Source organism: Abramis brama (genome assembly GCF_963993115.1).
Source record: "Abramis brama genome assembly, chromosome: 9".
NCBI classification, from domain to species: Eukaryota; Metazoa; Chordata; class Actinopteri; order Cypriniformes; family Leuciscidae; genus Abramis; species Abramis brama.
The window spans coordinates 23,897,988-23,912,161 of record NC_139971.1 but is presented as its reverse complement, the minus strand read 5'-3'; the positions used below and the strand labels follow the sequence as shown (position 1 = coordinate 23,912,161).

The following is a 14,174-nucleotide window of genomic DNA, read 5'->3' as shown; positions in this document are numbered from 1 at the left end:
AGATGGCAACCCGTGAAGTTCTACTCGGAGTTATTCACGTCCTCGTGCCTTTCACTGGTAACACTATCAACGCTGAAACTGATCTAATCAGGTTGTACAAGAGCTCTGTAAGTTGTTTACGTTCATTATTATTGTAATTTTATGTGCTTTGAGTCATGAGGTAATAACGTCGTCTCACGTGACACTTTGCAGACTCTGCTCTAGCGTTCATGTGTTTTGGAGGAGGCGTGGCTTTGGAGATGCTTCGAAGGGAGGGTGGGATCTTATGCTTTCAAAGCTAGCTTACTATTGCTAGCCTCTCTGAAATTGCCTACCCTTCCTTTAAGTGTATTAATATTGTTGTGAACTGCATAAACTGAACAATATGCAAAACATTTTAGATCACAATCCACCATGTGACAACCACGCGGCTCCAATCCGTCCCCAACGGCTGCATTTTAACCAGATAAACACATCATTACCAAAAATAACATGGGAAACAGGAAGTACACACTTTCAGGGGAGCCATAAAACTTCAATTTATGTCCCATCATTTGTCCAGCAACAGACGGGGCTCATCCCTGATGCTTGGAGGGACGGCACTGCAGACCTCAAATGCACCGGCATAATCTATGAGACACGTCTCAGCGTGAAGCTCCAGTCTAGATCTATGTGTGTCGCTCACTCAGAGGGGCATTATTAATGAGACCCCCCGTGAAATGTTAGTTTAAGGAACATACGGCCATCTTGCTTGCAGAGTCCTTTGGGAGACGAAAAAGAGAGACAATAGCATCTATTTTTTGGGGGTGGAAGGGAGGGTCTCTACGGGACTCTAAACTCAAGGGGGAAGGGATTATATCCAGGTTCGCTGCACAGGACAAGAGAGCGGATCTGTGATGGCACATTTAGGAGTTTGACTAACAGAATGGCCTGTTAGAAACTCTAAAGACAGTGTCTGTGAGGTCGATTTCATTGATCTGCTTCTGGCTCAAGGTTTTTCCTTAGCCCGGTACTGCTGAGTGCTGTAAGATGGGCTCTGGATCTCAGATCAATACTGTGGCTCATGGGTAATTCTTCCTTGTCAGACTACAGCGAGACTCAGGATAGAGGAATCCAAACATAGCATGTATATGTTTAACCGTACGATCTCTCTTTATGACTAAAGCACATAAAAACGGAGTCAGCTTAGTTTTATTCAAATGCATGAGTTGAAATGTGAGATTTATTTTAAAAGCATCTGATGGAACATTTATACAAAGTGTTTAATTTTAAGAATGTGAGAGTTATCACAAAATCGTTGACCAAATTGTGCATCCCTAAAAATAAACTTGAGTTTTTGCCATGTTCAATTAGTTTTTTCCCAAATCATCCATCCCTACATTTAAGTATTGATTTTACAATATTTTTATACGATAAACAATTTTGGTACAGTGTTCAGTCTCCACTTGATGTCCAATCTGTGCCCAAAGCCAGCTGAGAACAAGAATTTCTTGTATTTGTGTTTGTCTGTAACTACTTAGTACAAATTTATCGCCCAAAGTCAGCTAAAACTGACCAAAAAAAATCCTTTTGGGGGATATCTGGGAATGTCCTCATTTGAAAAAACAATATATAAATAGTTTTTTTTTTTCTTTTAAACAATTTTTAAAATGCAGAAAGTTTTGCGTTACGGTTAGGTTGTAGTACAGAGACGTTATTTTTGGGAGATACAAGGGTCCGTGGCTCTACCATTGGAGAAAGTGTAATGGCTAACTTGGATCACGTGTGCCTTGATAACCAATCACATTACAGCCTTGACGTCACTGAATTTCATTCAGAGTTGTGCGACAGTCAGTCACTGTTTGTGGATACTATAGAAATGAATGAGAAGTGCCGTAAACTGAATCATACCTGTCGCAACGCGCAATTGTCTGTGACTTCTCTTATATAACAGCATTTTCTTCAGTGTAAACTCTAAAAATAGATAAATCCAGAACTAATGTTTAAGTGCAAACTTGTTGAAGATAAGCCTATGGGCTCTTGATTCATTAAATTATACGTTTTTTCCTCACAAAAGCGTAGTGAAGCCTCTCCTCCATTGACATCCATTAAAAAAAATTGCCTCGTCTCCTTCCCTGCATACCGCAGCATAAGCAGGTATTACACTTTTTTTGGCTAAGGTTGCAGGCTTGCCTTCAAGTGGCTTTGGTATTTATTATTAGCTTTATTTCGAAACAGTAGATGTTTAAGAAAAGTAAATGTGTTTGTGTTTGAGAGAGACAGACGTGATGAAGTCTCCCTCCATCCTCCATGAGGTTTTGCCATGCTACCAGTACAAAATGATGGTCTGGACAGTTCACTTGTGTTAATTTGTGTGTTTGCATGTTATGCTCAAGTTTATCCAACACTAATCCAAGTATTCAAGACTAATCCAAGAGCTAAGCCAATTTGAACCAGTCTGACAAATGTTGAGTTTGAGTATTGTTATGGTCACTGATGAAATCTTGTGTTGAAGGTCGTCATTTCATTCTCTGTCTGTTGATTTCTATGTAAATTGGCCATGTTTCTTCAGTACCATCTGCTGTAGTTGGGCTCTGGCCGTGGCAGCATCACGACTCTGGTATTATTGGATGATCTCTGTAGTTCCGCTACACACACACACACACACACACACACACACACAAACACACACACACACACACACACACACACACACACACACACACACACACACACACACACACACACACACTTAACTAGCTTTGTTCTATTAACATTAACCTAAACCCCAAAATTTTATTTTGTTCCAATAACAAACAGCATTATTTACTTAATTTCAAAGTTGTTTTTAAATTGTGCACATCCCCAGATGTCCCCAATGCCAGGTTTTGTCACATTTAGCCCACTTAGGCCAAGTTTGTCCCCTAAATATGGCTAATCAAACCACACACACATACTGTATCTAGTTGTTGTACCATGGTAATCATTGAAGTACCCTGAGGTATGATGTAAATAAAGTGGATCATTAAATTCAGTATTAACATCTGATTCCCAATATCATACTACATATTTACTTTACATCATACTGTAAGTTACATTATACTAATTGCAGGCATAATAATGTGGTGCTTTTTTCTCACATGTTTGTATACCATTTGCACAATCTAGATGTTATCTTTTTAAAAAGAAAATGCCTTTTGTTTTTATTTTTATTTATTTGACATAACAAATATTTTCATGTCATATATGTTGGAATATATTTACACAAGTCATCCTATTTAAAACTTTAACCAACTCTTTTAAATTTTGTGTCTGTGATGTTAAGATCCAGCTTGACTTCTCAGGAAGGGCTTAAACATTATCACAAATATATTGATGCTCGGAGGAACAACACGTGATTTTAAGAACCAGGATGTAAACTAATGAACGAGATAATGTGTGTGAATCCAGTTGTAATTTGTTTTGTGGATTAAATATGAATATTTGTTGTGCGGATTCTTCAGGGCAGGAGTTAATAATAATAATAATAATTGCTTTCAGAACATTCATAATGTGCTGTTTGCCTGACAAGAATTACCAGCAAATTCAACTTCAAATCTGTGAGTTCAATATTCCTTCGTGTCTTGGGAAAATTGAGGAGCTGTGCTTTTTTAATATATGATAAAATATACACTAAAAGTGTCTGCCTGCACCCCACCCCGTGTAGATCATTAGCATGTACATAAAGCTGCGACACTGTTTTTCCGTCTGTAACACCGACCGCTGGCGCTGTTGTGATCATCTCTCTTGGTTTGAACAGATGCCAGGCTATGCACACACACACACACACACACACACACACACACATTGCTCATTCTCACATCATCCGTCTTTGAACATCAGAATATGTAAGTATTTTGTCTGGAGGGTGTGTGTGTGGGTGTGTGTTTGTGCGTGTGCGTGTTTTACCGCCTGCTACCCAGTTTAACCCTGGAAGAGCGCGTCCTCCTGGGGAGATGTGAGCGTGTTTTCTTTAAAAGCTGGATCTCCAGGGAACGACAGAGGTTTGACGCCACTGAACGCAGAGTTTGATCGCCCATGTGATATATTCTGTGCATGATGGAGCTGTCATACAGTTTTCAGAAAGTTATGAATATTCAACTGTTCTAATATCACATAGTTTAAGTTTTGAGTTGGAATGGTAAATTCATTGATTAGTACCACTGTCTTTACAGGCATCATCAACTATCATTTTCAATGCATTTGCGCACATTGAAAATGAATATTTATCAGGAAATAATGTATAACTTGCTCTTTCCAAGAGGATTCGAATGCTTTTAACACATTCTAATACATCAGCATAAAAGTCATTTTAGACATTTTCACATTTTGATAAAAGACTGTGAAAACAAACTATTTTATTTCCTTTACAATAATGTTTAGCGATGAATCATGCATATTATGACCAGGAACATTTATTAGGAAAGCAAAACTGATTTAATGTTGACTTAAAAAGGCCACTGTGAATGTCTCTCCCCTGTCCAGAGTCGAATGGATCGTCGAGAGACTCTGATGTGCAGTCAGGTCTCAGTGGTCTTGTTATGAAACGGATCCGTCATGTCTATGACGGATCACTCTGTCATAAAGTGTTTGGACATCACACAGAAGTTCAAACGAGGTCTAACAGAAAGACGAGTGTAAATTTATCCTCTGGAGGAGAGAGACAGGTTCATTTCATTAATATGCAATGTCTTCACTGGAAGAGAGCTGCAAAAAAAGCAGTCAGCCTTGGGACTGAACGCCTATACACCTTGTATATTCATTAAAATTATAAATGCATATTGGTCACAGATATCACATTGTCATGCACAAGATACAGATATGGTTGATGCACCGGAAAACCTTTAGTTTTTTTAGAACTAACTACAGCAATTTTGCAAGATTAGTTCCATGATTTTTGTATGAGGCTTTGTTTTCTGAAATATGCCCCCCCCCCCCCCCCCCCCCCCCCCACACACACACACACAATTATTTTTTTGGACAAAAGCACATTGAAATGACTAAAACTTAAACTAAAATTAAAGTGAAAACTGAAAATCTAAAAATAAAAGCTAATTCAAAATATGATTTTGTGATGTATTTCTGACTTGTGAATATTTTAAGATGCTTTCAATGCAATTTTACTCTAAGGAAGAGACATCTTATATACACATTCTCTCACGTGTCTCTGTTTAGTATAATTTTCTTAACACCAGCTTGAACATGAGATTAAACCGCATGTGTGCCAGTTCTGTCTCTGCATGGCTTCACAAAGGTAATGAAAATCTGTTTCTGGCCTTGCGTTGCAGGTCTCATGAAGGCTGTTTTTCGCAACCCGAGGCAAATTAACCACATGTCAGAGAAATGACTTCAGGAAACATTTACTAAAACCTGTCCGGTGACTTGAAAGAATGCCACAACAGTGATTAGCATGTGCGAGGAGTAATCAGAAACCCTGCTCATATCCTATCCAGAATTCAATTTTTCTTACACGTACAAACTGGCCTGCTTAACAAGGCAATCCATAAATTCACAGAATTCCTACATTTATAGCAATGGCTATTTAAATAGCTGAAGAAGCCTCTGTGCTTCCGTCACACCTCGCTCTGTTACACCTCTAGAGAGATCAGAGCTATTCTTATCCTGATGAATGATGTGTCTTTGTTCATCTCACATGTGCTAAGAAAACCCCATCTGATCTCTGTCAGGAGAGAGGACCTCTGCATGCATTGTCATTTTACTATTAGTTATATAGTTTTATTATTATTATAGAGAATCTATTATGCCTTGATTTAGTTTTTGGGGTCTACTAGACACCTACATTAACACCTTATTTTTCACATATTTGACATTGTTGCAGCACCTCTTTTTCCAGTCTGTCAGTAATGCTCTGTTTAGTTCATGTCTCTATGAAGCCCCTCCTTCCGAAAAGTGCAATGTGCTCTGATTGGTCAGCTGGCCCAGTGTGTTGTGATTTGCTTCAAGCGTGTTTGGGAAATGTCACGCCCCTTACCATAACCATTAGATTTTAATTAATTTTTAGCTGTAGTTAAAAATAACGACACTCCACACGGTATTCTGGCTGGGTAACATTCCAGTTTATTTGTTGAGACACATTGCTAATTGAATTTTAGTTGTTATAGTTGTACAGATCTATAGTTTGAACCATATTAACACCACCACGTTGGTCTTAGAAGTTCCTTGAAGTACCATGAATATGTAAAGTACCACGGTTTTCCACCTCATCTTTCCGTAACTTTTGACGCAGAACTTCATGCGTCTTGCAGAAGAACATAGTAGCCAGAGCTTCTTCTCTCTGTTTGTGTCTATGAGAAGTCACTCAGGGACTGGGCTACTCCGCAGTGGTACGACCCGAACCAGTCTAAAATAGTCAGAGTATAAACATTTATTAAAGGTGTACTGTAGTGATTCAGGATAAGACAAAAACGCGGTTTGGAAAATGGATTCATGATGTACTCGCTCATTATATAATTTTTGTAAATTTTGAGCACAAAACTTACGGATTGCAGCTTTAAGGCTGAAGCAGGTGGGATGTGTGCATCAGCATCATTTAGCCTGTTTCCACTCAGTATTTCAATTGAAATCAATGGGATTTTTAGTGAATGTTTTTTGAATCAGAACCCATTGATTGTAGCTGAAGACATGGAAATTGAAGTAATTCCGCTGATGTTTGAAGGAAAATCAGGGGAGCTGAATGCAGCAGGTGAGGATGAAGAAGTGAAATACTGTAAGCGATCAGTAATGGTACCTGACAAACACATGACTAAGCACAGGCCGAACCACATGTTCGATGTCTCGCCAGTACGTCACGCGGTAAAGCAGCACAGGAAAAATCATCTGGTGTTATCATGTCATTTAAGTGTGGATGACCTTGACCTAATAGTCACAGTTACGCACTAGAACATCTTCCTCTTACGGTATATGTTTGGGATCTTCCTATGGTGGTTTTCATGCCTCAGAACTTGGTTCTTATTTTTGCATGTTCTCTTTGAGACAATGATGAAGGGGAACACTGAAGTTCAAATGTGAATGAAGCCCTTTGTTTACTTGAATGAAATGCACCTGAGGTTTGTTAGATGCTTATGTGTGTGTGTCAGCACTGAGGTTAATTTAATTACCAGAGACCAGACCAAAGTCCCTGAGACTTACTCACTTCCTCATTCCTGCTGTTTCACTGGTCTTTGTCTTTAAAACTAGTGCACTTGTGTTTAAAATTGTGACTTTGTGGATCTAAATCTCGTAATGGCAACTTTGTTTCTCATAATTGCAACTTTATATCAGTGACTTTTATTTGTAATTTTCAGTGTTTGTTCAGATCAAACAACAAACGTTTTTTTCTGTATTCATATATTATTATTATTATTATTATTATTATTATTATTTGTATCACTATTTATTTACCTATTTATCTATGTAACTTTTTTATGTATTTGTAATTTTTTTTAATTTATATATATATGTATTCGATAGGACAGTATAGAATAGACAGGAGGCAGAATGGGAGAGAGAGGGGGACGGGATCGGGAAGGGTCCATGAGGCGGGACTCGAACTCGGGTCACCTGAAACGCATCCGTGCTATTTGTCGGCATGCTGGCCACGAGGCTTCAAGCTCCAACATGTATTTAGTTATCTAATTTTTTTTTTTTTTTTTCATTATCCAATCACTCTTTCTCTCAGATTTGTTTGTATTTAACTATTTATTTACCAATTTATCTATGTAATTTTTTTAATTTATGTATTTAGTTATCAAATTATTTTATTATTAATTTCATCATGCTATTGCTCTGTCTCTCCATTTTAATTTTTAAATAGATGTGTGCAAGTGTTTTTGAGACATTTGACTTCGTCTTAAAGACTTTAAGACCTCCAATCTGTGTTTAGTTTAACTAAGGTGTGTGTGTGTCTGTGTGTGTGTGAGAGAGATAAAAGAGACCACAGTGATGACAGGCCTCTGCTAAATGTGACAGTGCTGTCTGAAATCTGAGTCCACATGGGTGTTGTTAGTCTGTCTGTATGTGTGTGTGTGTTTTGTGGGTCAGGTCTATTGTGTCTATTGTGAGGACTAAATGTCTCCACAAGGATAGTTCAACCTGGAATCAGCTATAGGCCAGTCAACAATCTCCAAGTGGAAAATGGCTGAATAAACGCATAAATAAACATTTTCACAAAAATATAAAAATGCAAAAACATTTGTGTGAGGGTTAGATTTAGGGTTAGGCTATATAAAATATAATTAGCTCAGCTATAAACAATAGAGGTCAATTGAAAGTCCCCCACCATGATAGAAAAGCAAACATGAAAGTGTAAAGGGTTTCACACGTCCACATGGACCCTGTCTGTCTCAAACAGTCATTCACCAGCTGTGTGTGCACGCGTTTAGTGTTTCTGTGACTTCAACACACCCGTGTTGTTTTTGATTGTGTGTTTTTTTTTGCCCTGCTGCCTTTTCGATGTCTGTTTGCTTGTGGCTAAAGTGTGTTTACAGGTAATACAGTTTCCTATTTGTATTGTCTGTGTGTTTTTCTCAGTCTCTGCTATCATGTTACACCATTCATGGCGAGTCAGTCACAGATCAAACTCATAGTTTTTTTTGTTCACCTGTGACATCACATCAGGGAAGGCACAGCCTCTTAAAGAAGACAGACACACACACAGTCTCTCTCACACACTCTCTCAGCGTCCAGCGGGATCTGGAGGTGTTTTTTTTTTTTTACGGGAATACTGATGGAAGTCCTTGTCGGTATGCCGAGAGGTTTTTGGTAAGGTGAAGTTTTACAGACTATTCAGATTCAGCTTTTTTATTGTTGTCAACTAGTCGTTAGTGATAGACTTATATTTGGTCATTTTGAGTAAATGTTGTGTAAAAGCAATTTTCTCAGAATTCTAAAAAGATGTCGTAAAATTGTATTGTGTGTGTATATTAGCATTCTGCTCTCTAGATATCTCTGTTGGCATTGATTAACACATATCATATTACTACTACTGCTGGCAGTGTGTATGTGTTTTAGATAAATATTGTTTGTTTTCTCAATGTCCAGCTTTTAAAGCACAAATATTCCATGTAGTCTTGTATAAGCATTAGTATGAGCACATAAAAGTAAAACCTATACATGATAATAATAGTTTTAAATGGAGAATAACATGTCAAGCTACAGGACATGTCAGCTTCCCAAAAGCATTTCATGTTAACCAGCCACAAACCAAAAATAATGCTGTCTGTCCAATATTACATAACCCTGGTTTGAGTCGAGGTGTCAGGACTGATGTCAGATTCACTGCAATGAGTTATGTGGGGGGTTTTACAGCAAAGATGGGGCTGCTTTTGGACTGTTTGCTCCTTTCAGAAAAGATTCATAAATGAAAACTCTGTAACACTTTAGTTTGGTGAACACATATTCACTATTAACTATGAGTTTTCCCTCAATAAACTCCTAATTACTGCTTATTGATAGTAGTAAGATGGTAGTGTGAGGTAAGATTAAGGGATCAAGGAAATGGTCATGTAGAATAAGGCATTAATATGTGCTTTATAAGTACTAATAAACAACCAATATGCTAATAATATGCAAGCTAATAAGCAACCAGCCTAGTTAATATTGAATGGTGTTCCCTAATCTAAAGTGTTACCGAAAACTCAATTACATTCATTTATGCTTTAGTTTGTTGTGGTTTATAAGGGACAAATTACTATTAATATGACTCATATTAGGGTTAGTGATTTGAATAAACACACACACATACATGCATACACACACACACATTTTTGAAACGAGTATCTTAGGCCAACCAAGGCTGCATTTATTTGATTAAAATACAGTAAAAAATAACAATTAAACCAATTTTTTTTCTATTCAAATACTTTTGAACATATAATTTATTCCTGTGGTTTTCAGCATAATTACTCCTGTCTTCAGTGTCACATGATCCTTCAGAAATCCTTCTAATATGCTGATTTGCTGCTCAAGAAATATTTCATATTATTATGAATGTTGAAATCATTTGAACTGCTTAATACTTTTGTGGAAACCGTGATGCTTCAGTGGGTGTTTCCCTCCTCTCTTAGCTTGTTTTTTTCCCCCTGCTGTGTCCTAGTTTAATCTAAATACTAAATACTATTAAAAGAAGATTGGTGGTAATTTGGTAAATCTAATTATGTCTTCAGTTTCATTCCAGCAACCCATGTTGTTGATTTACTTAAGCCCCTCCCCTTTTCACTAACTAGCTCTAAATGGTTGTTTCAGATTTTGCCACGCCCACAGCTGAAGATGTCAGACAATGGGGAAGTAGAAGACAAGCCGCCAGCTCCGCCCATGAGAAACACCAGCACAATGATTGGCTCGTCCAGTAAAGACTCAGGCCCTCTGAATCACGGCTCTAAACCTCTGCCGCCCAACCCAGAGGACAAGAGGAGAAAAGAAGGCTTCATCCGATCCATACTCACCGGAGGAGGAGACAAGAGTGAGTGACAATTATTGCCACTATCTAGTATTGTTTTCTACAAGGAAACAAATCATCTTCCTCAACAGGCCTTTTATCAGCTCAGAAAAATTGGCAATCATTCAGGGTTGGGTTCAGGGTCAAAGGTCACGATGAGCACAAGCAGTTTATTAGACATCTGTTTAGCAAACAGCAACTTTATGGCCATAAACCTTTGACCTTTGATGTTTCATTTATTCAGAATAATGAACACAGTTCTGTTGGGTCATTTCTCCTTAATTTGGGACATCAGATTTTCACACTTTCTCAATTGATAACATGCGTCCACTCATGTCTCCGTGTCAATCCTTCGTCTCGCTCTTGCACTCCTGCGTCCTGAGCGGCTCGTGTTTCAGGAAGCCTGTTTTGTGTTAATTACCAGCCCGTTAACACATCATTAATATTAAAGACCCTGCCTGGCTTCAGCGTCGAGCAGATGAGGATGAGATCCAGCCGTTGTTTAATAGGCATTAGCAGCATCCGCTCAGATCCGACACACAGGAACTGGAGCAGAACGCAATAGCTACGTTGAGACTGTGCCAGACCGTGTTTATATTGTACTATTGTCTTTATGAAAATCAGCACTGATCCAAAAAACGAATGAGCCTAAAATGGCAGACTAGTGTTAAATATTTACTAAAAGGAGATATCTCAAAAACTAGGGGTTGATGTGATCCTTTAGAGAATATTCCAGAAGCATCAATAAATAAATAAATAAATAAATGTACAATAAGAACAATCGAAATGTGCATCAAGTTCAAGGGTTACTCTTTTGGCGTAAATCGATGCGTACGGCAGTCTGCTGGAAGCTAGTTATTTTAGTCGATAAAGTTTTAAATATGGATATTTTTCTTACACGAACGCATCACTTCACTTCAGAAGGCCTTTATTAACCCCCGCAGAATCATGAATCACTTTAATCATGAATAGATGCGCTTTAATGGACTTCCAAAGTCAAACAGCCATTCACTTCGTCTGAAAAAAGAATGTCATATACACCTAGGATGGCTTCAGGGTGAGTAAATCATGGGCTAATTTTAATTTTTGGGTGAACTATCCCTTTAATATAGTACGGTGATTTGATTGAAGTGAGCTGGAACTACTTGTTCATTAAACGGTTTTATTGCACACCTTCCAGCCAATCAGAATCGAGTATTTAGACAGACCATGGCTGAATCCAAAATTGCCCCCTAAACGCTCAAACCCTATTTCCTACATTAGTCCACTAATACAGTTCACTTGAAGGAGTGAATGAAAACGAGGGAGCGAATTCGGTTGAGTGTACATTGGCTGTACACTCGTTATTGCGGTGCAATGTGGGATTGAATGAGTGCACTCATTAAAGTCCATTTTGGTTTCGGACACAACTACAAATGGATGTCCCATCAAATAATGCCCTAAACAACCTCTAACTTTCAACTGTTTTTTAGTTTCTTCACATGTGTGGATATTATGAACATTCAGAATTCAAAGATGTAAACCGAACAAATTTCACAGATGTTTGATAAACAAAAATGGATTAATGAGTCCCTGAATAAAGGGGGGTCAATATCAAAAGTAGCAGTCAGTATCTGTTGTGGCCATCAGCTGCTTTAAGCACTACAGTGCATCTCATCCTCATGGACTGAGACAGATCTGTCAGTTATTGGTGTAAGATGTTACTTCACTCTTCTACAATAACACCTAACAATTTCCCGAACATATCTGAGGGGACACATGGTTACACGTGGTTTGGCACTGCAAGGACGATGAGCCATTCTTCCTGTCTCCCTGTGGCACTGTCTTAGGCATCTTACATTTTGGATATTGCATTTTATTGCTCTGGGCACATCTGTGTCCCTCATGCCTCCTGCAGCGGGACTATGGCAGGTTCATGCAGGAGAGCAGGGACCCTGAGCATCTTTCTCCTGGTGTTTTTCAGAGTGTCCTAAGTTATTTGAACTGTCTAACACTTGTAAACAGGTTAATGTGCAAAAAAAATTTAATAAGCAAGCATGAAAAACATTGTTTAAACCAAGGGTTCCTGCTGTTTAGCTTCAACCCTAACCGCACCTGATCCAGTTAGTCATGTCCTTTAGTCTTATTTGAAAACCACAGGAGCGGGGTTGGAACTAAACTCTCCAGGGCTGTGGCAGGCACTTCCTGGTTTTTAACTTTTTCCAGTAAAGATCTGTAGAGATTATTTGGATTTTAAATATAGTATCCTTGCTGAGTATATAATTAAAGTAAGTTATTTAAATTATGTGGACAAAGTCTAATAAAGATGGGTTGTAATTTTACAATAAATAATTGGAATCATCTACATTCAAACATCCATTAACCTTTTTTCTCTTCTCCCACTCAACTGTGTCTCCACCCTTATCTTCGTCCCTCAGCCAACAAGAAGAAGGAGCGTCCAGAGATCTCTCTACCGTCGGACTTTGAGCACACCATCCATGTTGGCTTTGACGCAGTCACTGGAGAGTTCACTGTAAGTGTGAGCAAAAAAATCTTTTTCAGCACAATGCTCACACGGTCTATGTAGAAAATAAATTCTATACATGCCATTTTTACACATGCATATATTTCTGTATAATTACACAATCTGTTTGTGACTCCACATTTAATTGCATATCTGGGTAGTTTGAGATTAAATAGTTTTCATCCAAACATGTTTACTTTTTATTGACTATAAAGATGAAATAATCCATGTTTCAGTGGTAAATTAAGACAAATTCTAGCTAAATATAAAAGTAAAATTCAATAAGAACCCCTTAAATAGCACACTGAGGCTAAAATTTGAACAAACTCCACCTGATTATAAATAGAAAATGCCAAAGCAAGTGTGATGGTAGTGTATAAATATTTTCAGGTGTCAAGGACATCAGGTTCAACCTAAGTCAGGTGCGTAGGGGAAAAATCTACCACACAAGCAAGAAAAAAGGATAAACGGAAAGAAAAATCGCTAAAGATAGATTCCACCGATTTGACGCTGGAGTTCTCAAACAGTGAGAATAAACTCACAGCATTAACCTCTGGGTCCAGGTCTATCTTCCTCTTTACAATTGGTTTATTATGTTTGATAAGATATTACATGAGCTGTGCTCTTTGTCTGAAACATAAATCAGCTGTACGTTTCCCCTTTGTACAACATAGAGGAGTTCAGTGTGCCTAATGAGTGTTAATGTGAGCCGGTGGGTCAGAACCACGTTGCCTCGCCAACAGAGACGTTTAAATTACTTCAGTCCATTAGACCTTAAACTGACGCCGGTGATCAGATAACACGCAGCGTGCCTTCACCACTAACACTCATTCTGATCAGAACACAGCTGTACTGTGACTATATTTATCTGTCTGTCTAATTTACCTTTGCTTTTGCCTCAAGTGTGCTTCTGAAAGCCTCATTGTCACTCTAATAATGATTGATTAACAGGGTTTAGACAGTTTTCAGGACTGTTTTTTGTGGCTCTCTATGTAGGGCATGCCTGAGCAGTGGGCACGGTTACTCCAGACGTCCAACATCACCAAACTGGAGCAGAAGAAGAATCCTCAGGCGGTTCTAGATGTGCTTAAATTCTACGACTCTAAAGAAACAAACAACAGCCAGAAATACATGAGCTTTACAGGTCTGACACACTTCATATATTACAGCTATAGCAGTGTAGATGTATGAACATAATATAATATGAATAGAGTATGAATGAATGTAGTATGTGCATAT

The 14,174-nt window shown here is 38.2% G+C and overlaps 1 protein-coding gene across 3 annotated transcripts in view; it reads left to right on the top strand.

The window, feature by feature from the left end:
* The window catches only part of pak1 (p21 protein (Cdc42/Rac)-activated kinase 1), a 50,985-nt gene that overhangs the window by 19,379 nt on the left and 17,432 nt on the right, over nucleotides 1–14,174 (top strand). For all 3 annotated transcript variants that reach the window (XM_084123557.1, XM_084123555.1, XM_084123556.1), the window contains exons 2-4: nucleotides 10,240–10,456; nucleotides 12,850–12,944; nucleotides 13,932–14,079. In XM_084123557.1, the coding sequence (XP_083979683.1) occupies nucleotides 10,264–10,456; nucleotides 12,850–12,944; nucleotides 13,932–14,079 (436 nt within the window). In that variant the 5' untranslated portion in view covers nucleotides 10,240–10,263. The remainder of the gene's footprint in view (nucleotides 1–10,239; nucleotides 10,457–12,849; nucleotides 12,945–13,931; nucleotides 14,080–14,174) is intronic.